Source organism: Larus michahellis, chromosome 9 (genome assembly GCF_964199755.1).
Source record: "Larus michahellis chromosome 9, bLarMic1.1, whole genome shotgun sequence".
NCBI classification, from domain to species: domain Eukaryota; kingdom Metazoa; phylum Chordata; class Aves; order Charadriiformes; family Laridae; genus Larus; species Larus michahellis.
The window spans coordinates 20854820-20879230 of NC_133904.1; the positions used below are offsets into that span (position 1 = coordinate 20854820).

The window sequence follows — 24411 nt, forward strand, 5'->3', positions numbered from 1 at the left end:
TTTGTAGGGAGCATATACAGAGATTTATTTAATCAGGTTTACTATTTACAGTTGAGATCACTTTCACATACTACTTTGCTACTCTACACAGCTACATTGTTTCCAAACCAATTTAAGATCTACAGTCTAACAGTTCACTCAACACATAAAACCGCTCTTCATAGAAAAATGAAATATTTCATTATAGAACAGTAGTGCATACATTATACTCCTGAAAAGCCAGCTTGTATTTTAAACCACTAATGTCTGAAAGATTTGATCTCAAAAGGTCAAAACTGCAGTCACACAATCCTAAAATTTTGGTTAGTCTTTTTTTTTTTTGTACTTTTTTTTATATATATATAAAGTGTACTGGACTTAAGTGTTTTTTAAAAGTGACACTGGTGAGGGGCAAGATTAAAATGTTTTTTTCTCAAATTAAATACAGCTGGCTTCCTTTGTACAACTTTGGCCAAGAAAGTTCCATGTAGCGAAGGCTTAAAAAAATCCTCTCTCTATATGCAAGATTCAGCCAGTTAATGCTTAGAGGTAATCTACCAAAGTAGACACACATCCTTTAACTTTCCTATCAACCAAATTACACTCAACTTGCAAATGGTTCTGAAATTAGAAAGTTTTACTATTATACTAAAACATTTAGATACATGAATAGCTGGCTAGAACAGTGGAAGTCACAGGTAATTATATGGGTGTGTGTAAAGCTGAGTTGTTTTGCCCATCACCAGTGTACAGTACGGCTGTCCTCATCTGTGAAAGGTGTGCTTTGACTAAGCTGAGGGCAAGAAAGCTATCGCAGGAGACCCAGCCCATTCACCTTCCACATAAGTGAGATACGATCGAACTGTGTGTTCGCCTTCTCTTCTAGGCATAGGTTCCACCAGTGATGAGAAGTTCGTAGGCAGGATCCCGACTCCTCCTACATAGTACTATACAGGCACACAACATGCCCAGAAGCTATGGAGAGAAAAAAAGGGAACAAGCTGAGTACAACATACTTCAAGAGATTTAACCTCAGCACAGAAGGTGTCAGCATGCTCTGAAAGACTGTAATTCTCCCTAAGGAAAATGGCAACAAATGCATTGCTCTTGAAAAAGCTTCTTTTCCTGATGCAAAAAAGCAAGCGCCACAAACTCCAGCCTTATTTTCTTGCAAGATTGTCTTGGACATCCTTAACAAAAGTTTTTTGGGTCAATCACTTGTATTCTGCCTCAACAATTCAGATGGAAGAAGTTAATGTTTTTTTTTTCATGAAAGGTACCAATTTTTAGATACCATATCTAGCATGAAGAATCAAAGTGAAATTCAAATGCATTAGCCTCTAATTGCTATAATGAGAAAGAGGAAAACTTTATGAATCTACTTCACTGCTGAAGCCTCTTTCAAGTGCTCAATCTCTGTTAACACAACATATTAGAAAGCTTACGTCCAATGTGAATTATTCACTTTTAGACATCTTGCTGATGTTAAAATTCACAGTACTAGGACTGTGCTGGCAAATTTGCCAGGAATTTAGGCTATGATCACCAAGTATACATTTACAAGCTTTAAATCAGATGGATGTAATCAGGGATGTAGGACATGACATTTTGCAGAAGCTGCACGTTTACTGAAGGTAGAATAAGATTGTACCTACTAAAAAAAAAAAATCAGGTATAGTGTTGTGTTCTATAATCTGCAGTAACTGATACAGCAAAAACCCAGTGAATATACCAGTACTGGGACAAATAAAAGTTTGATGCAAACATCACATGTGTAACAAGTTTTAAAACTAAATGATGGTACATGCAAAATAGTACTCAAGCCTGCTGAAAGACTGAATAGAGAATGTTTTAAAACTCCTAACTCTAAATAGCAGTTATTACAAAGAGGCATGATGAAATTCTAGTGTAAGCTTTTAATTTCCTGGAAAGGAACAAGCTGTAAAGATTAATAATACTCTTTGTCTGGAGTGCATTATCTGCTTTGGATCTATAGCAGAAACCATCTCAGGTTCAAAAAAAGCACATGCAGAGTAACCTAGAGTATAGCACTTCAGCCTGTTGGTAAATACAGCACCTTTTTCACTTTTCATCAGTACTTGGGTGGTTCCAGTTCAGGCTGACTCCAAATAGATCTTATCATAGAAGAGTTTGGGATGGAAGGGACCTTTAAAGGCCATCTATAGTGCAACCCCCCTGCAATGAGCAGGGACATCTTCAACTAGATAAGGTTGCTCATATTGGTATATCCGTAAGAGAAAAAACAGAGTTACATGAGAGAATGCCTCTTCATGGGCACAGCACTTCTAAATGAAGAGGTAACATCCACAATTAAAAAAAACACCTTAAGTTAGACTTGTGAGATGGAGGGTTTATTGTAGCTGCCAGCAGCTACAGAACTCTGAAGAAGGCTTGAAGCCTGCAAGTACAAGAACTTCATCTTTCTCTCTGTTCAAAACAAGGATTATATGAAGTACACTGCATAGAAACACTTCCTTTAGTCTTTTGCTATAATTCATTCTAGTCATGTATGTCAAATAAAAGTAGTTCCATCACATTTGCAGTTATTCACACAAAGATAATCCTGCTCAATGACTCAACGACATTCAATTTATACAGTCTTGTGTAAAATCTGAAACAATCAGGTACTATAATAAAACCTCCTGTAATCAAGGTTTTGAGTTACTATTTAAAACATTTATATCCTTCAGGAGGCCACTGAGTATATTCCTAGAATTCACTTTAAATACAGAAATAACTCCCATATTTGAACTTTCTCTACAGAAATGATTTATTATATAATCTTAAAAAATGTCAGCACCTCTGCAACCTTTTCTAAGGCATTTGATTCTGTTTCTTTTCAGTTGCTACTTAATATTGTGAAGAAAAATATTTTAGAAGTCTGTATTGAGGAAGGATCCATGCATCCTCCTCTTCAATCCTCTGAAAAGTTTAAAAATATCCCACAGTCAGAAGGTTTGTTTAGTTGCTTTTATCTATTTTTTAAATTTGCCAGTTAGCAATAACTATATCCAATCTTTCAAACCAATTTGCTTTTTTCATACAAAAAGGCTCACTGGCTGTACGTACATATGTCAACCTCAGTATCTTGTAAATGATCACTAACTACAAAAGCTATCTTTAAGAATGAAATTTGCAGCTAATTAAGCAGCACTTCTATTGCACTGCAAAGTCTTTGCTCCCTTCAGTTTGCCTCCTATTTATTATTAGTTCTGTGCTGTCACTGTAGTCGAGACCAGGGAACTATTGCACATGCGAAGATCCCCATGGTAACTGAAACATGAACATACCAAAAGTTACTTCTATGCAGAAAAGACTTAAGTTTTCCACAAATGCCAAGCCTTGCAAAAATTCTCCTCAGCCTTTTCATTTTAAAGAAAGTACTGAAGGCTAAATTTGTTGAATGTAAGAGGTAATGAACTTCGGACAACCTTATTGCGTAACATATGAAATAACAATCAGTTCAGAGTGGACTCTATGCAGTGAGTATAGGAAGAGGTAGTAAAATTCACCAAAATGTAAGAAAAACATAATTACTCCTCTAAGTTCACAGGACATGACCGAGGTAACAGGTCATTTGCTGAAGTTGATGCTCTTATATCCATTTCAATTATTCCACAGACTATTTTGCTGAGAAACAGGCTAAGTACATACTTAAATTCTTTATTACAAGTAAGAGGATGTCAAAATGTATGTCTTGAAGTTTCAGGAAATAAATAATAGAATGTCTGAATACTGTTCAGTATCAGCTTGACTGAAACTAGTGTCTTTTTAGAACATGTGAATTTACAACCATTTGAACTGTAAGCAAAGATAGAAGAATATAAACTCTGATAGACTTAAATGTGATTACCACTCAATGAATATTACTAGAAAGAAATTTCAAAGGTATTCCCAACACCCTGTATTCTATATTTAACTTCATTCTATTCATTTTCTAAACAGGTATCATGTAGCTTATTTTAAGCAAGAAAATTTCAAAATGCTATACTGCAGCACTAGCAAAGAAATTTCTCTGATTAATCTTATTTTCTTGACAAACTGTTTATACAATACGTAGTTTCTGCCAATAGCTTGATTACTGACAGAGACGCATCAAAGAGCACCCACTGCAGAGGGGATACAACACAAGCTTGCCTAGAATTGATGAGCCAGGAATAACAGAAGGATGCAAGCAGCCACATTTTCATTGCAAGCATGTGTCAGAAATTCTGGCCCAATCCCAGAGAGGATTATAACTGTGCCACATTTTGGGGCAGACCCATTAACCTGCAAACTGCAAAAGTAGGAATAATGCCTCCTCTTGGGATTTAGCTCACCCAGCCTCATAACATACATTGTTCTCCTACACAGAAAGTCTGCCACAGTAGCCATGGCTGTGGAAAATACATTCATTTACATTATACAAACATATTTCAGCATTCAAGCAGACTAAATACTGCTTCAACAGTTAAAGTTTTAACAATGGCAATTAAAAAAAAATACCTTCGTTCAGAAGACTAATTACAGATATCACCAAATTTAAAGTTCCATAGCTGAAGTAATCTGGTTCTGGACAATTCAACAATATTACTGTACACAGTGTTACCTATGAGTATATCCTTGTAGCACTGAAATAGAAAATCAATCATATTTCCACAAGATTGCTTACAAATGATTATTTACCTTCAAACACACAATCCAGCTCAAAAGCTGCTTTAGAAAACAAAAGTGTCTAAACTGCCTAACTCATGAGGAAAAGTGTTTTCTGAATTTAAATGCTATTAAGAGCACAAAACTAACTTTGAAATTAATTTTCAAGTCTCTTGGGATTCAGCATATGTACTACATTTCTCAGAAGCCGTAACATTGGCACAGTCTGAAAATATTGTGATTAATGTACTAAGCCGGTCAAATTGATAAGCATTCAAAATTCCAATTTTACAGATAAGTTTAGAAGACAGTCCTAGTCTTTTTAAAAAAATCCAAATAAATACTGAGATACACATTAGTCTATTTCCTCAGTTACTTTTTTATGGCCAGGGTAATTGTAACAGCTAAAGTTATATGGGAGACAGCCTGTGCTCAATTTTAAGTAGGCAGGGTCTACACAATGCAAAGCTCAGTTGAACAAGAGCACAACATGCTGTCAAAAACCCTGGTGTATCTCCTGGGTGGTCTCGACATTATTTGTATGTCATGAAGCACAGTTAAGATGATGTACCTCTAAAATGGCATGAAGTATGAGCTATCTGTTTTAAAGTTGGAAATGAAATATTATGAAAAAGTGTGAAATGCCCTCAGAGCAGAGTCATAACACTTAGATAATCAGTTTTCAAGAAATATTTTACTATTTACATTCTAGTAGATTACTACATGTAACACTGACTGTTCAGCTATCTTCAAATCTAACAGAATATATATCCACAAAGGTTTTTAGACCATGCATGGTTGAGAAATTCTATGTTGAAGTGTTTAGAGCCTTTTGACTGATGCTCATTTATCCCCCAAACCAAGGAGGGACTAAGGCTGTCATCATTCTGTGCACACTTGCAATAACCTGGAGAGTAGTTTAGAATTTCATGTGAGAAAAAGTTTACAGCTAAAGAATGTTCTCTTACCTGAATAGCAGCAAATGCTAGTGCTGCCCAGATGACATACATCATGATCTCTTGAAGCTTCTTCACAACCAGAGCCTCACACCCCTGAAACAAGCAGACTTCTTATATCCACCTGTCAACCACGTTTAGACACACACACACCCCAAAAAACACCCCCAAAAGCATCAAACAGGGCAGAAAGAGAATCCAAACACTAAAGAAGTCATTACTTCATATATCGCAGATGAAAAAAGGAGGGTTCCACACACCCTCCCCCCCATCTAGAAACCACATTTATTTCCTGATAAAAGTAAATACACCCAAAACTTCATGCTCCCACTAAAAATAAAATTAAATTATTGTCAGCAAAAGCATGTGGCTACGTAAGTTCATACTTTGGCTGTCTTACCTCAGAATAAAGGTCCATGGGGCGGGTCAAACTGCCAGTACAATTGCTGAGGGTTGCTTTGCAACAGCTAAGCGGCACACTGTTATTTTTAGTTTGTTTGAACCAGACAGTATTCTCCCAATCTGAATAGTTATGGATCCCACAGCAGCGCAACTGAAAAATCATATAGGTAAAGAGCCTTATCAGTTTATCAGTCAAGAAGTGGGATGAGACAGCAATTCTAATTGCATTACTAAGAACACAAGCACATTAAGATTCTGTTCCATTGCAGAAAAATACATAAGTACTAAAAGTTTGAATCCAAACACTGATTCATAGATAGCCAGTTACACAAAATGCATCTCCCCATCAACAATGTCATAATTCTACTAATTTTAACTGAGTTAAGCTATTTATTGACTAATCAGCTGTTTCCTAGATCTGTCAGAATGGAGGATGATGTGCTACACAAGCAGCAGAGCAACACAGCATCTGACTGAAAAGTTCCCATGTGTCTTGCAGTCTCACCTGTCTCTGTACATAGTCAATAGCACGACTGGCTGCATCAGGGTTTGTCCCATTGTACCCATTGTATACTTTCCGAATGCTGTGATCAACTTCATCCTCCACCTGTGAAGTATTAGGACAGCATCTGCATTAGCGCACCAACGCAAGTAGTACAGGGCTAGGTAAAATAATCTTACTTCTAATTATAGCAACTCAGGAAACCAAGGTAATTCCCTATCACCTGAAGTCAGCAGACTTTGGTAGTACTGCTTCTTAAAATTCTAACTTGACTTTTGCAAAGATGCTGCTAGCTTGCAGCTAATGGATGAGAAAAAACAAAGCAGCCATCTTCTGTAAGATTTTAGACAAAGTAGCTTTGCAGTGTATCTCAGAAAGGAAATCGCTTTTATTATGACACTGTGGCAGACATTCCATGAAGTTAAGGGCTCTCCTTAAGAGCATGCATTCACCTTTCCACTTCCTCCTTCTCCTTCAAAGTTCCAAACCAAAACCAGTATAACCATCTGGACTAACTCGTTCCCTTTGGGACCACAAGAATATAACTAAGTCATAACACCTGCTCTCCCCATTCTGATTGAAGCACAGGTAAATTCTCAAAGATGAGGTCTTTGGGCTCTCTGTTCAGTCCCAGTCCCCCCACACCTCCTGAGAAATGCTGATGGCAGTACGTTGTACATAGCAACAGCTACTGGAATAGCTCCTAAAGCTACTGCAGATGAGTCAAGCTGCTAAAGATGCTGTCAAGTACACATGTTGGAAATGGATGCTACACAAGAATCACCACTTATCACCCAAAAAGGCATCTTATAATGCCCATTTTGGAGAATATCTTACTCGAACCTTTTAAGTAATATGTTTCACTGTAAACTGTAACTTAAATGCACAGAAAGTTTGGTGTAGCTAAACATTCATACAATAGGAAGATTAGCTCCAATTTGTTTTTTTTTTTTTCTATCACATTCAACCAGAATTATGTACAAGGAATGTCATCTTAGGGCTGAGCATTAACTAAGCATGCATACTGTTTAAATTTGCAAGTTACAGTAGGAAGGTCTTGCGAACACATCATTCCCTTCAATGCTTTAAGGGAAGAAATTTCTGCAGCAATAGCACAAGCTTCATCCCCCACCCTCCCCCAAGAGTGCTGGTTCTCTTTACAAGTAACACTGTATCAAGACAGGTATGATTTGAAAGTCATTGTAGCCTGCACAGGCAACTCGTTTCAGACTAGCTTAAAATCAATTGTTTGATGATTTAACACCTTTGATTCATATAACAAAACAGCTGTTCAATTTGTCACATAGGTTTTTAAATCATTTATTTCAGTGTTTGCTTGTATATCATTTGGCTTATGGTTCAATTAGGGCAACATTATGCCTGAAAGTCATGCAAATTATATACAATCCAAACACAAGTCACTAGCTCTAGCTAACTGGCAGGTTTTAAGGAAAAATGGAGAGAGTGAACTACTCTACCCAGGGGAAAAAAAGCCAGTAATCCCTCAAACTGCTGACAGCCTGTTTAATCCCTACTGCCAGTTACTGAAAGCCTTACTTTTACTGGTAAGGTCCATTGCTAGCAGATTCTGCAGCAAGTCAGTCTATCACAATATGACCTAGGCATGCTTCATGTTGTTCATGTTGTTCTGAAGGAGTAGAGTCTCAATTGGGTCCACACATGCAAGAGGCATGTTGGAAAATTAAGCGATTTTAGATCAGTCATTGTATCTTAACTTACAAGGGCACAATGCCACTTTGAGGCACTATACTCAGTCTATTGGTACCAACGGTTTTGATGAACAACTGCCATGACTTCAATTTTTCCTTTTGTTTGGAAGTTTGTGCAGTCAACACTAAAGTAATTCTAAGATGATCTGGGTGCCTTTTTAAAAAAAAAAAAAGAAAACCACAAACAAAAACCAACAAACAACCAACTACCAACAACCAAAAACCCCACAGATCTATACATGCCATGTCAGAAACAACAGAACAAAATTAGGAAAGCACAGAGCTGCATTATTTATCCTGGCAAAAATAATGAGAAATCTAAACAGATTTCACCTTCCAGTTCACTGGTTAGTTATTTATTATAATCTGAGTTATTTCTGACATTCCTGCTGCACTTGAAAACAATAGTTTAAGATGCTAAGTACTGCAGGGTAGTAGAAAACTGCCATCTTTACTAAAAACACCTGTCTGTCCTTTCAAAAGATTTAAGATTTAGTTTTCAAATACTGACTCCCAGAAATGGCTTAACATAAGACCATGCCATCACCAAGAAGAAACTACCCTTCCCTCTTCCCCTAAGCTCTGACCCTGTATTACTTACAGCTGTGAAACTATGATAGCAAGACAAAAATGAGAGGCAAGAGGAACGAACATGCAGCTGGGACCAATCCAAACACTTAAGTGTTTCAAGTGTGTAATTTCAGATGGGCTAGGGAAGAAAGATCTATGCATCTGATTTTATCTGCTCTGAATGCTGTTAACTGGAAAAGAGTGAGACACTTTAAGACTGGAATGCAGAAGAGAGGAAGATGACCACAGTTTAGTACAGATCAGATCCACAGTAATTCCTGAATAACTACACTGTAATACACTATGTCTCTGCAAGTATTGGAGCAGAAGGCAACCATTCAAGTTAACATGTAAGAATTCAACATGTTTCCCCATTCTCAGTTGTACTTCCTTCCACTACAAGTCTCAGTCCCAAATGATCTTCTCAGTGCACTGCCAAGACACCAGAAATCAAGTACAGACCATGAGAAAAACATAACCTGAATTTAAGCACCACCGATAGAGCATTTCTGTTGAGGCAACCTATTCTAACTTAACAAATCAGATTTATAATGCGTAGTTCAAGGTCCTCTTGTTAGCTGTTTATTCAAGGCAGCCCTCCTTTGTAAACCGAGCAAAAACTCTAGATTTTTACGTAATGGTTGTCTCACTGATTCTTCCAGGATAGCAGGAGAAAGCAAGCAGGAGAGAATACTGAACTATTAAGACCTGGGATGTTTAGAAGGCCAAAAAAAAGGCAATTGGTGTTATAGTTCAGCTTGCTCTTAAGATATCACTGGAATCTCCTATGATGTGATCATACTACACATCACAGCTAAAAATGCCTTTTCTACTAATATTTTGGCAAAATTTAGTTGTAGACATAACAGAAGCCAGTGAAACTGTGCTAGCTAGAAGTTTCTTTTCTTCAAGCTACATTGTGGTATCTCTAATACCACGTGGTATATTTCTGCCACGTATTATGCTGGTAGAAACACAATTTTATTTCCCTGGTCCTTAACTTCCAGCAAACAGTGGGAGAAGTCATAATTTGTTTAGCCGTAACCCTTGTCAACAACATGTATAAAGCTAGACAGTATACATTAACACATTCAATCTATTTGATTTTATTATTATGCAGTGTTAGTTTGTACACCAAAACATAAGACATTTAAGTTATTGCGTATCAAAACAATACACCCTATGTTCAAATATTGCGTAATCTAAATAATTCATAAAGTCAAAGCATAAATAAATTAGAAGACCATCTGGAAAATGGAAAGGTACCAATTACCAGAATTCCCCTCTACTGTTTAACTGTTAGTGATTAGTATCGTTCAACTGTATAGGTATTTCTTTTGCCTCTGAGAAAACTTTTTGCTTTGAAGAATATTTATGTTTTAAATTTTAAGATACTGATATTTCAAATTAGCCCACTTAGAGGTTTAGTTTTATTCCCTTAAATACCCATTAACAATTCTACAGAATCAAATACAGTAAAGACTATATCTCTGTATTTTGGTCACAGTTCACAACAAAACATTTACTGAAATTGAGAAGTTATTACCTTTGCTCTGTAGATGTATCCAAGAACCACCACCACAACTTCAGTGACAAAAACCAAGAGCAGGATGATCACAAACTGTAAAATATAATCAAGTGTGGCTGTGCAAATAGTTTATACCTATTTGCTTTCCATGTAGATTTTGCTATTTAAAGTAATTTTTCAGGTAAGGTTTTGATTTAACAGTAAAGCAGGCAGCTGACTAAATGAGTTCAGAATTAACTTCATTCAATAAACTAGTGTCATGGCTTCACCAAGTATTAAGAAGCTACCCAGCCAGGCAAGTGCTGATCATTAGGACTGAAAACACCGCACTGGAGTGCTTTAATCAAGTGCTTCTTTCAATCTTTTTTCTATCAGATAAATAGGAATGTCACATCAAAGAAGCTACCCAGTCTGTTACTAAGAGCGGTAGATGGACTAAGGGAACATTTCTTCAGATTAAGCCCTGTAAGAACTGACAGGGACAGCAAGATATGCATTTGTCTTGGTAAATTTAGGAGCACTTTAAAAGAAAACTGTTAAAGAAGTCTACACAGTATCAAAAACACTCTGACACCCCGCTGCCCCCATGGGGACAGTTTAAATACTGGCCTCTCTTCTACCTAATTCTCAAGACAAAATTACAGTTAAAATGCTTGGAAACACATGACATAAAATACTGCAGACCAAGTGTCCAAACTAAGCCATACAGAAAAATATTTAGGCATCACCAGGTCTAATGGCAAGTGTCCCTGCCCAGGGCAGGGGGGGTTGGAACTAGATGATCTTTAAGGTCCCTTCCAATCCAAACCATTCTATGATCATAACAACTCTCAGTTAAACTTGATGCAAGATACTTAAATCAAGAAGGCTCCTGGCTCACCATTCTCTGTCCAATTTCAGCTTTTCAACCAGAACAGATAAAGGTGAGATTTTAAAACTCTTACGACTTAATGATATGGTTTCAAGTTTTTTTTTAATGAGATAACCACAGTTCTAAAAAAGGTAAAACTGAGGAGCCTTCTGCTGCCAGAACCAGCTAATTTAACATCATTATTCAGAACAGAAAACTGAAATAAGATGTTCTTAACAAAACATAAGGGGAAAACACTTAAGGCCATAAAGTAAGATTAGAACAAACTTAAAATATTTTAGAAGTCTATTAAAAGAGAAGGCAGCCAAATATAAAACAGGCAAACACCACCATATAAAAACTTTGTAACTTACCGTAGCAAGTCCACAGCGACTTTCACGAATTGTGGCACAGCACCCAATGAGTCCAATAATAAAAAGAAGTGTTCCCACAGCTATGATAATAACTGCTGGAATTAGTGTGTAGACATCTTCAAAGAAGTGATCATAGTCATCATATGTGATGAACACATAGGCTCCCACGTAGCACAGTATGCCTGCTGCTGCCTACAATAAACACAATAACATGACAAGTTTCTTTGAACACCAAACTCTCCTTTCAGAAAGGCTATTTTGCAACATTTATTTTCTCAAACACCATAAAGTGGTCTTCCTCAGAAAATAGATTCTTTTTTTTTAAATTTAGACATCTTTGATAGGTTATAGCATATGTTTATTTGGAACATCTCAAATGCAGGCTAGCCGGTAGTTTTCAAGCTACATTTAATCTAGGCAGATTTAGTTTTGACTACACTCTGGAAGTATTCTGATGCATGTAGTCAAGAAAGGAGGGTAACCATGCTATGAAAACCAAAATCTTGCTCCCTGTTCTCAAATACTTCCCTCCCATGGATTCCAGCCCATCCAAACAGCAAGTTATTTGCTATTCAACAGCTTTTCACAACAGGTATGCAGCTCTTATCTGCCATTATTTACCTACTACTTCCATTTTGCTGATTACTACCTATGATTTAATGTTAGAACAAATAGATACACACATTACGAACTCTAACCTCTGCTAGGGAAAGATGAACTGCTAGAAACAACAGCCTTTCTGAAGCATTCACAGCACTACAAAATCTGATTCTAACCAACAAAGCAGGTAGGAACAAATTTAAAACACTAATTATTTAGAAAGAACCAAATACCTAGAGACACATGCCACAAAACTTTTAAGAGATATTCTCAGAAGGATCATTGCAGAAAATAGTCTTCATTACAAAGAAAAAAAAAATCACTTAAAGTTACTGCAAATAAGAACTGCAGGATGGATCTACCACTATATAGATTTAAAACACTAAGCCAAAGCACTTATATCAATCTGATATGACCTTACCTCCCTTATAGTTACACACACATCAATAACCAACACATCAATACCTTCATTAACTTTAAGCTGAGCAGACCTAGTGAAGGACAGACAGCTGTTACTTGAGGAGCCAGCTAACATACAATTATTTCAAAATAAAAGGTCCTTATCACTATTTGCTTGACAGACAACATAACTTGAACATCGTACACACTTTTCTGGTGTCCCAATACAAGGCTAAGCTAAAACAATCCACTCAGAAGATGCAATGACTAAGATGTGATCCGGGGAATTTCATTCTGCTGTAAAGGGTAGTGTCACCATTACAATACAATCCTAGACACAAGAGTTCACTCAACTGCAATATTACACACTTCAGCTCTCACCTGAAGAACACTGCAGGCTGCCTCCAGCCCTCCTTTCCCACTCAGTGGCCTTGTAACTAACCCTATCCCCGCACTGACAAGAGGAGGGCAGATAGACACACACATAGCTAATTCCAGTAACTATAATACTACAGGACTGGGTCATGCTATTGTAGAATCAAAGAGTCAATTAATAATTCAGGCCAGGAGGGACGTCAGAAGATCATTTAGTCTGATTTCCTGCTCAAAGCAGGGTCAACAATGAATTCAGACTAGGCTGCTCAAGGCTTTGTCCGAAGTCTTGAAATTTAAGGCTGGAGATTCCACAGGCTCCCTGGGCAACCTGTTCAGTGTGGCACAGAACAAGACAAGACATAAGACGACTGGTACCTAGTATTTCATCACTGTTTGCTACTATGTACTAGATGTACTGCAATATTACTGCAACTACTTCCTATAAAACAATACTCCATAAACACTACTAGAATAATACTTTACGTATGGAACATCCCCTGCTGCGTGTTACAGAAACACTATGTCAAAGAAAAAGGTACTAAGAGCCAGCTCAAAAGTATCATCAGTTCTGCATGGATTTGAGCAATATATTTCAACTCTCTGCTTCCCTTTCTGCAGTGAAGGTAAGCGTGTACTCCGCAGGAATCTTAAAAGCATCCAGGAGGCTCACGTTCATACAATACAAGGTGCTATGTAGATACAACGGTACTGAAACTGAAAATTCATTAACAGCCAGAGACCAACAGCAAGACATCTTCTCCAGAAAAGAAAGTCTGAAGTGAACAAGCTATTACAAAAATCGCCCCTTTGCACAAAAGATGCTGAAATGCTAATCCAACTATACAAATCCTGGCATGTTAGGTACAACATAGCAAAATGCAGACATACAATCTCTGTACACAAAGCAAAGATTCAAAGTAGTGTCACTGAACAATGGAATTACATTAACTGTTGCCTAGCAATGAAGCATGTGAATGACAGGACAGTGATGTAATCTCCCATTTCTAAGAACTAAAATGCTTGTTAAAAATACAGTATATTGCAAGGTGGCAGATGAAAACGCACAGCTGTGGCTAGCATCAGGCACAGAAAACATACCATAAAACTGAAATCAGAACCATTTGTATACCCCTTTGTCCTTCTCTGTTGTGTGACATTTAAGTGGCTTCCTTCATTCCTAAGAAAAATTTGCTTCATAAACTGCATATAGATATATAGGTCCCCCTATAACCTTTTTAAAGATTAACTTTTAAAAAAAAAAACCTGTCTACAGGTGTTAGATTTGCTTCCCTACTTCAAGAAGTATATACCTTTTAAGAAACTTTGCTCTTCCAGTATTATGCCAGATAAGATGAGTCTGACAAATACAGAGATTAAATATTGTCTCAGAAACCAAGGCCACACTCTGTGCTTTTTATCAAAATTAATATTTTATAATGACTATCAGAAATGCAGATTTTTCTTTAGACTTCTCAGATTAAAGCAGCCTGGTCTGAAGACTTCACTAAATCCTTTCCCCACATGGTACTACAATGACTAATCAGCCATGACAGCATTTGGCCTTAGGTTTTGCTTCTAAAGAATGTTGTGGAACTGGTGTTTCTGTGGAAGAAGCTGCAAAATTTTGGGAACAGCAGTGTGCATTCATATGTCTATAAACCTTGCACTAGAATAATGAGGAAGCTGAAGATAAAGACATGAAGCAACCAAACCCTTAAAAATTACTGCTAACCCTTCCTCAGAATCACTTCAGCAAGTCCTGAAAGCTAAGGTGCCTGCTGGAGCTTTCATAAATTTTAAAAGCTATGAAGATTAAAAGTCCTTTCCTGTGTGTCACAGTTAAACATTATCTTTGAACAGATACAATACCTAGTCTATCACAGAACAGTGAAAACAGCAACACTATCCAGTTCATCTACAGAACAACAAGTTTCAAATGCCTTCTCTTTTCCTTTCACACCACAGCCACGGGATGCTTGGTGCTTTCTTCAGCCTGCTCTAAACTGGGGAGGGGGGAGGTCTCTACATCAGCATTTTAGCTGGGATTAGGAAAGTGCTTTTGAAGCAATCCTTTTGATTTTCACTTACTACCTTCTGGTTTGCATCACTGAAATCATGTTAGGAATGTAAAACAGGACTCGCTTTGGATGAAACTAAACCAAAGATAACTGCAAATAGGTGTTCAGTCATTGGGACCAGACTAGCCTGAGGTCCTTCCTCCCTTCCCACAATTCAGTAGTTTCAACATCCAGTCCTGAGCACAATTTGGTTTTGTTCCACATCCACAGCACCATGTTACGTTAATGTAAAGAAAGCATAAACACTGTGACTACAGATAAAGAGCTAGTTTTACCTGTACAAAGTATACAATCTACACTGATCATTGCTGCACCAGTTAGATGAACACTTGTTACCTGTTACAACCCAAGAATAAAGTTGAACGCGTGCTTTTTAAAAGAAAACAAAAACAACTCCCCAAAACAGTACCATGTGCATAAATCACTTGCATCTCAAAAAGGGAATCACCTAGAGAAACTGAAATCTGTATTGCAAGTAAAGACACAAGGATAATAAAAAAAATAATCCAAATCTCAATGCTTATTATCCTGCAGAGTAAACAGGAAATCTGTAGAAGTCCAAACTCGCTCAAGTCGAAGATATTTGAATAAAAAGCTAACACATTTACAATCATGCATCTCCTGTCACTAAATGGAAGCCAAATATATGAACTGTGCACAGTTCAAATAAGTCTTTTATAAACAGGGCTTGAAGGAAGAATTCTCAAACTTAATCTGCTCAAGGCTCTGAATAGAGATGTCAGCAGCTCCTGAATTTCTGCCAGGTCACATGTGTGCTCTAGGGAGATAACTGGTTATTCAGCATTTCCACATCCTTTTAGAGTTGTTTGCATCTAACTTGTAGTACTGAACCTGAAGTGGCATACTCTTTATTTTAGGATGAATTAACCTTTAAAAAGACTGACAAGACAAACACAGTCAATGAAGACTGTTGCAAAAGGCTTGAACAATTAGACATCCTTTTCATCGGAGAAAAAATTTAAAAATACATGGGCCTCCTACAGTTCAGAAAAACCTTGATATTATTGCTTTGGCATGGGCCTCTAAGAAGTTATTAAAAGCTGTACAAATATGCAAAGAACTGGAGGGAAAGTTGGATGATCTACTGACACAATGATAAACATCACTCAGAATATTACAGGAAAGCATATTTAAAATTTGGGGTTCTTAGAGTAAGCTTTCACCCCCTCTTTGGGCTGCCCCACATCTGTTTCACAGTCAGCTTTCACATGCACAAGGCTACTCACTGTCTAGCTGCACCTTGAAACAGTTTCAGGTTTGGGTTTTTTGTTGTTGTGGGTGGGATTTTTTTTTTATTTGATTGGTTTGTTTGTTTCACAGAAAGCTGCAAACACACACAAAGAACTGGTTTCATGTTTTCAGTAATGCTCACACACTGCAGCAGTTTGCAAGCTAAAATTTTGGCTAGCTAAGATGATGACTGGTAAAAAGATATTTAAATTACTTGTTCTGTTGATCATTTATTTATCGACCATGGGCACTGCAGCTCCATTTACAAACTAATGCTTCCTTATACTATCCTACTAATGTTGCTCCCAAACAGACCTGATGAAAACTTGTCCAAAGATTTTTTTTTTTTACAAAGCATTGTGATTCCTGTTACTTTTGCTGCTTACCTTGCTATTGAATTTTCTTCACTTTGGGACCACAATAAAACCCACAAAAAAGAGTTGAATTATTTTATTTTTTTACTTTTTCAATTAACTAGTCCAAAGAATAGTTTTACCCTTTAGAATCTGCATTTTATTCACTGTTTTAAGAAAAACACATACTCTCTGAACAAGAAAATGAAGGTAGCAGCAAAGAATTACATGCTATGAGAAAACACTTACACCTGATGTCCAATTAGGTAAAAGGAATATTTCACCTTTTTGGTAAGGACACCTACTTATAAGTTTCTACTACTGCCAATTTTACCATTGTTGAATTTTGGTAGTAATGCAGATACCATTCTAAAGCCAGTTATTGGTCACTCCACTACTAAAACATCTTTTAAGACTGGGATTGTAAAATACACCTATGGTATACTCAAATGGACCATCTGCATCGTCTTTGATAAAAAGAACCAAAAAAAAGGTAAGAAAAACACTTCCACAGTAACAGTCCCTCACTTCTTCTGCCTGGATCCTGCCCTAGGACCATGTTCCCAACTTGTGTATTGCCTTATGTTACACTTCAGTGTATCTTTGTTCTCACTGCCTTTCTAACCTGATAAAAACATGCTTTTTAAAAAAACAAGACAAACAATCCCAAAGAAACATACACTCCAGGAGAGATTTTTGAGGGTCTACCGTTCCATCAGTTCCATTCTTTCTAAGAGTTACATATCTCCATGCATACCAATGCCTGAACGTTTCCTACCCATAAGTAGGGACACTGGTGTCATGGTTTGCCACCCAGTTTTTGGACTTCTTAGAACAGTATCTTGAAAAGCATTTTTTTCCTCACTACTCCATTTCTCTAACATTTTCAGTTCTCTCCAACACTAGAGTACTGATAGCCCCATTACTGTCAGAGAAAGTTTCCCCAATCTGCTGCTTTAAGGTTTCCTTTTAGCTTTCTGAGCTCCAAAATCTAGTTCTTCAGTTCTAACTTCAAAAGCCCTATAGGGTATCTCTGCTGTTTATTTCTCTTACATTCTTTTCACCATTAGCTACTCCATATCTCCCTCTCCACTCTGCTCTGAAACAAATACACACCCATACTTGACATTACTTTCTCTACTTGCTTACCTTGGTGCCCATCCACCTTAGAACCCAATGGTTTCCTGACACCCTTGACTTTATTCTCATCAATAATAATTTAAGTGGAACACTGAGTTATAGCTGACTTACCCTTTGGGAGAAGAAAACTAGCAATTCCATTCAACTTAGTAAGATAGTTAGAAGTATTTTAAAGGCTTTTAAAACAAAGCCCTGTAAGAGTCAAGTAAGCCAGACTGCTTTGTCTGTACTAGCCAAATTCAATTCTGTAACGCTATGCATAAAAATTTCAAATTCAAATGCTTTTGCAGCTAAAGCAAAAGGCTGAACTAGGCTGCTTCTGCATTTGGCATTACATGTTTTAAGTATCACTAATTGCAAGAGGCAGTGCAACACCAGACTGAGGAATTTTATTTTTTTTTTTTAAACTAAAACAGATGTTAACAATATAGCCATTCTTTTACACCTATTTAGTCATCACATTTGTAACTCGGCCTGGTGCTCCACTGTTTCCAGATTCCTTGCCCTGCACAAGAACAATGATGATTACTCCATGCCATGGAGTTTCTCCAGGTAAAACGATATTTCAAATTCCATGCATGACTCAAAGATACTGCATTTAGCTTTGCAAGTTGCTTTTGCATCTGTTTGGTAGTAGCTCTACTCTTAAGCACAAGACCAGACACAAAAAATCCTGAAAAATCTCAGACAAAGACTTGAAACTCATCCTGTAAAGAAACATAAATGATAACTACCATGTTACTTAAAAGCAAATCAAAGCCTTGCCAAAAATCGGGGCCTGGCCCATGTTTACTACCTGAATATTTGTGTCCAAATATTGTTAAAAAAAACTCAGAAAGGGCATGACACTTCCAGAGTTTTAAATCCTAATTTTTGATAAAAAGCTAATTTCTTTAATGTACGGGACTCCAAACTGTTACAGTCCTCCAAATACACTCACTTTACTACCATAGCAGCAGAAACACAAAACATTTCACATCCAGAAGTCACTTCAAGACAAAAAAAAAGGTTCAGTCAAGTAATCCCTGATCGGTAGCCTTGGAGATCATCTGTCACCAAAAACCTCTCAAGAAGTTTCTTCATTACCCCAGCTTTAAAAGTGCAGATCAGAAACAATTCTCAAGCTCCCAGTGAAAAAGAAAAATTACTTGGCTTATTCCTACATGTAAGAGGAATTGAGCTCTACTTTTCTACTTTGTCCTTATACCGATACATTTCAATGAGTTCTCCCATTGCTGCATTTTCTTTCTTCTTTTCTACCAGAAACCCAAACCACACTACATACACATTGATAGCTGCAGCTCCTTTTAAGGATAGCATAGATAGTTCCTCTACGATAATACTAAATAATTTCTAATACTATGGTTACTGTACTGTGTGCATACCCAAGTAGGAAAGTGAGCATAGAACTGCAGAAAGCATTCTTGCTGTACAGAACTGAAGCCTTGAGATTTCTCTAAATAATCATACCAAAGAATGTTTTATAATAGCTTAGTCAAATGAACTGTAAAAGTAATGATTACAAGTCAGTTAAATAATTGCAAGAGCAACTTAAAAAGTTAGTTCTCAACTACCGAGTTGAACGTACCACAGAAGCAGAGTTCATTCCTTTTTGCAAGGAGCAGGACACAGACATGAAGAAAAAGAGTCTCAAGGTAAGCATAGGGTATCAGGGACCGTTTTAGCAGAGCAGGCTGTCAAAGTACATATATTCTTTGGGAATATAAAATAGACAGACTCCCTCTTCTGAAGCAAGACTACAAGCATCTCTGAATATTTTACCCATCTATCCTGTATCCTAAACATAAGCCTGAAAATACTTCCCTAGCATTCTTGTCTTCATCTCATTTCTTCAAAATGCTTTTGACTGAATTATGCAAGTCACCCAATGAATCCTTAATTTAAGAGTTCTCAAAATAAACACATTTGATAGTGATCTTTAGATATTTGTTCCAGGTAAACTTATTTCTTCCTCTTTCAAATGAAAGCAAACTTTCACTTTAACAAAGGGGTTTTTTTTAAAAAACCATGCTATTCTCAAATACTTTATAATCATCTTTTATTTGTAATTGGTCAGATTCGATGTTTCATCATCAAGATATCAAAAAATATGTCTGATTAGCAACTGCTATTTAAACTTTTTTTTTTTTTTAAGATTAGAGTTTAATGTCTGTCTGTCATACCAGTCATCCTAATCTTTCCACACTGAAAACAAACATCACATCATGCCCTAAATCCTCAGACAGGTCAATCGATGTTGGGGTTTCCACTCTACCAAAAATATTTCTGAGAATAGATGTACTAGAATTTTCCTTTTTTTATTTCTAAGATGTATTGTCTTTCAAATCACAACCACTTCCTATACAATACCCTTCTTCAAAGAAAAGGACTCAGCACTATCTAAACAACAAAGAAGTCACTAGTTGACCAAAACAGATCTTATGCAAACTTAAGATGAGATAAAGATCAAATGAAGGACTGCTCTTCCTTTGCCATTTACCATATCTACTCCAAAACTAATTCATAACAACAAAACACTAAGAAACACATTAATCTGATCTGTACTCCTCTGATCTTTCTAAGAATGGCAAGTTTTAACTGATCCTTCTCATCAATGCATTTCTTTGTAAAGTACCTTTGAGCTTAAGCAGTCCTTGACAAACTATACAAAAGTCAAATAGGTATTTCATGCAAGATCAACATCGTGCTACTCTGGATGACTACTACTCATGATGATCATGTTTTCCTGCAGTACTTTGTTTTTAAGGTAACAGGTAGGTCTACAGTAAATGTACTTGATGCTTGACACCCTTGCCAATACAACTTGGCTAAACTGTTCAGGTGCCGCACTAAAAACTTGGAAAGGTGCGTAAAGCCCATCGTCTTTTCTATATGACAAACTAGCACCTGTCCTGTGGCAAGAGGAAGATCATTTCTAAAGCCTATTTTCTTAAAAAAAATATAAGAATTTAACAGGATGTGAAAAAAGCTTTCACAAGACTATACAGAAATAAGATGATTTTTTTATAGTGTCAACTAGAAAATTAATAAGTAGCATAAGACTTTCCAAAAGGAGATCAATTGGTAGAATTACTGGCAAATTGAGTAGAGTTTGGGTCATTAAAGTCAGCAGTCATAGTTGATGAATGAGTAGGTATGGCTATGACCTGTCAGCAAGCCTGATCTCCCTTTTTCAGAAGGCTTGAAAGAAATTTTTTTAAAAAAAAAAAGTTACATCCTAGACTACAGAGTTCAACAAAAACATCTCTGCTTTTTCTTCAGCAGCAGAAGTGATTTGATTCTGAACATCCTGCATTCATAAGACAGCTCAAAGCACTCTGAACATTTACATCCTCCCACCAATGAGACCCATGGTCAGGGGGGCAGAGTGTCAAGAAGTTATAATTCACTTTGATCGGCTACTCTTGCAAAACTTTAACAGCAAACTATGCAGAAGCAACTTGCTGTTACTACAGATGACCAAGAAGATGATGATGATGGTAATACATAAGATCTATATATGATACCCTATAGAGACCCATTAAATTTATAAAAGCAATTAAAGGAGGTTTCATAGCTACTTGACCAGGCAGTTATCTATTGTCAAGTCTCAGTGGAAATCTGAATGATCTAATTATCAAAATTGGAACTACATATGAATGACAAGCAAGAGATTTCTGTAACAGCACAGAAGCAATTACATTGTCAACTAGATGGGCACCAAATGTTAACGCACACAGTCAGCTCAGTCAACAAATGAAACATACTAGATCAAGAGTTGGAATTCTTTCTCTTTTGCCATTTAAAAATGTAGATGTACTACTTCTGATGAAAGTATGTAGATTTCCTATTCTTAGGCTATAGCTTGCAGAAATAAAGGAAAAACATTTATTTTTGTAATTCTCACTTTTAGAAAGCCTGCCTCATTCTACATGCAGCTGACGAGTGCTAAGGTTGTTCCAGCACAAGGAACCCAGTTACCTATCCGCCAAAGAGCTATCAACACAAGCTGACTTCTAAGGCTGGAAATGGTTTACAGAATACAAGATTGGTGAAAATTTAATTTGACATTAAGTACATCCTACCTAAATACAATCTGTTCATTTTAAACTAAGTCAAGGTTGTCTCAAAAAGAGTCATTAAAAATAGATTCAGTATCACACAAAATAACTTTGTACCCATGGACTGTTTAAGCTGAATAATTGCAAATTTCAACATACGATTAAATTACTAAATGCAGCAAATAAACAATACCTTTCAAATATATAAAATATGAAAACTATCACTAAGATTTTGGGGTGGGGGAGAAAGTTCTTACAGAATTTGTTTTCATTTATTCAAAATTCAGAGCCTAATTCAAAACAGAGCCTAATTCATATCAGCAACTAAAGAAAACTCTACTTCATGATGCCATCAAGAACACAACTCACAACTACATGTCCAGCCAAAAACTTTACATATGACGTAGCAGCTATCATATAGCTTTTTTAATGCTATTTGCAACTGTGCATGTAACAAAAAGCCACACCCAAAAGAAGTCAATTCCAAACGAACGGCCGAAGTAAATGATTGGTGTAATTATCTCATACTTCAAAGATAAAGAACAAAGCCTGTGCACATCAGTCAAAATTACAGACTCCGAATATACATCACTTAAAATCAAATATGCCTCATATTTACTGCTCATCTATCTGAACAGCTGTATACACAAATGCAGGTGAGACTGCACAGATACGCATTTTCCCTGACCATGATTCATTTTTAGGCATCCATGACAGGCATACCTTTGTAAAAATTTATACAAGAACATTTATCCTCTAACATGTTAGACTTCATATAACATTCAATATTAAATGATGTAGCTATACATAACTACATTTTTATGTTCTAATATCTTGTTACCCACTATTACTTTTTCAAAGCTGAAACCTTTGAACAGCTGCGACAACAGATCTTCTGTTCGTGGAGCTGGGATTAGAGGATGAGAAATGCATCAGCTAAAAAAAGAAATGGAATTCTTAAAGTCTACAGAACAGTCTTTAATTTGATTTAATTTATTTAAAGCTGTGATGTTCTGACAGGCCAATTATTAAAGTGAATATAATGCCAAGCTACAGCCTGTATGTCCATCCTCAGAAAGGTCACTTACAGCAACCTACTGTCCCACCAACCGGGTAAGCTTTTATCTTACTGTCAGCACAACTGTAGTTGTGGCAGGTTTAAGTGATGCATAAATACTACAATGCAACTGTGGTTACTGGAAGAAGTGAAATGTAAGACTTGCTTTTGGACTATAAAGTTTTTTATATATATATCTCCTAATTTTGTGTTAAAAATACGAGGAAGAAAACAGTGCTCCATACTAAGTATTTGGGACAGACATCCTTAAAGTTGAAGGCCAAAAACTAGATGGCCATAGCATATCTGCAGAAATTAAATTGGCAGAGACCTGAAAACCTCAATAAGGCAACTCAAGCTGTATTCAATTACACAAGCGTCTCTACCTCAAGATCTCTAATGCTCGTTAAATCTTTACTGCCAGGCTACTGAGGCAACAGCTTCAGCTTCATCCACCTCCTAACTCTGAGCCGGGGGGGGGGGGGGGGGGCGGGCTGGACTGGGAGGAAAGGGACTGCTCCCACTGCTAAAACACGGGTCCCCCGCGAAGGCGCACAGGACGCCTGATAAACAGAGAGCCTTTAAATACAAACTGAACCAGCGCGGGGTGGGGAAGGGGAGCGCTCCCACCTCCTGCCGTACGTGAGCGAGGACCGGAGAGCGGCGAGGCGGCGCGGCCCGGGCCCGCAGCACCCTCAGGGCCGGGCCCTGCCCTCACCGCAAGGCTGAGGGAGAGGCAGCCCCGCGCCCGGAGACCCTGACCCGCCCCAGCCCGCCCCCGGGCTCACCCAGAAGATAAGGTTAAGGAAGACCAGGACGGTTTTGGAGGAGATGATGCCGCACTGCCCCATGGCGCCCGCCGCCCCTCAGCCGCCGGCCCCGCCGCTCTGCTCCCCTCAGCGCCGCTCCGCTCCGCCGCCGGCCCCTCCCCACGTGACCCAAACGAGCTGAGGCGGCGGCGCGGGGAGCCTAAGATGGCGGCCCTTGGCGTCACGTGGCGGGAGGGGGCGGAGGAACCTAAGATGGCGAACCGCTCCCCCTTAAAGGAGCCGCCGCGCGGCACTGAGGGGCGGTTGGGAAGGCATGTGTGCGGAATGGAGGACTTTCTCTCCCTCAGGAGGAGGAGGTGGTGTCTCAGCCGCTATGGCAGCTTAGTCCGGAGTGGTCAGCAGTCCTCCTGTCCTCAGAGGTCCCCTGTACCACAGCTAATGACACCTTTCGGTAGGCCTTTAGATGGTGAGGGAAAAAGAGACCCGGCTCAGTTTCCAGCTGACGGCAGGGGTCTGTGCCTCCAGGATGCTGAAGGGTGGTGCCGGTCAGGAGTGCTGGGGGCAAGAGCTGAGCCAAGTCCATGAAAGAGCCCCCTTTTTCAAAATGACAGCAACGAGAACCTCGCTGGCAGGGCTGCCTTGATAGCCTGCTGCCGGCTGAGGGTATAAAGGTGCACGGAGTTGGACTGTGAGATCTCTGGGTGCACTGATGGATTTTAAAGGAGAGACTGAACCTGGCTCCCAGTGACTACATGACCTGTGTACCAGGCATGGCAGGCAGGG

At 38.0% G+C, this 24411-nt stretch overlaps 1 protein-coding gene across 1 annotated transcript; it reads right to left on the bottom strand.

The window, feature by feature from the left end:
- Positions 1-23804, bottom strand: TSPAN3 (tetraspanin 3). Its single transcript, XM_074599863.1, has 7 exons — positions 23647-23804; positions 11545-11736; positions 10339-10413; positions 6496-6597; positions 5989-6141; positions 5601-5684; positions 1-954 (listed from the first exon to the last, which is right to left on the bottom strand). The coding sequence occupies exons 1-7, from the start codon at positions 23707-23709 to the stop codon at positions 862-864; spliced, it is 762 nt and encodes a 253-aa protein (XP_074455964.1). The 5' UTR covers positions 23710-23804; the 3' UTR covers positions 1-861.
- Positions 23805-24411: the final 607 nt, after the last annotated feature.

What these genes read in the sequence shown, in the direction of transcription:
- TSPAN3 (XM_074599863.1), bottom strand. Translation starts at nt 23,709, where the DNA reads ATGGGGCAGTGCGGCATCATCTCCTCCAAAACCGTCCTGGTCTTCCTT. An exon ending in TTGACTATGTACAGAGACAG is followed by an intron (nt 6,142 to 6,495) that starts GTGAGACTGCAA and finishes ATGATTTTTCAG; the next exon opens with TTGCGCTGCTGTGGGATCCA. An exon ending in CCATGGACCTTTATTCTGAG is followed by an intron (nt 5,685 to 5,988) that starts GTAAGACAGCCA and finishes TGCTTGTTTCAG; the next exon opens with GGGTGTGAGGCTCTGGTTGT.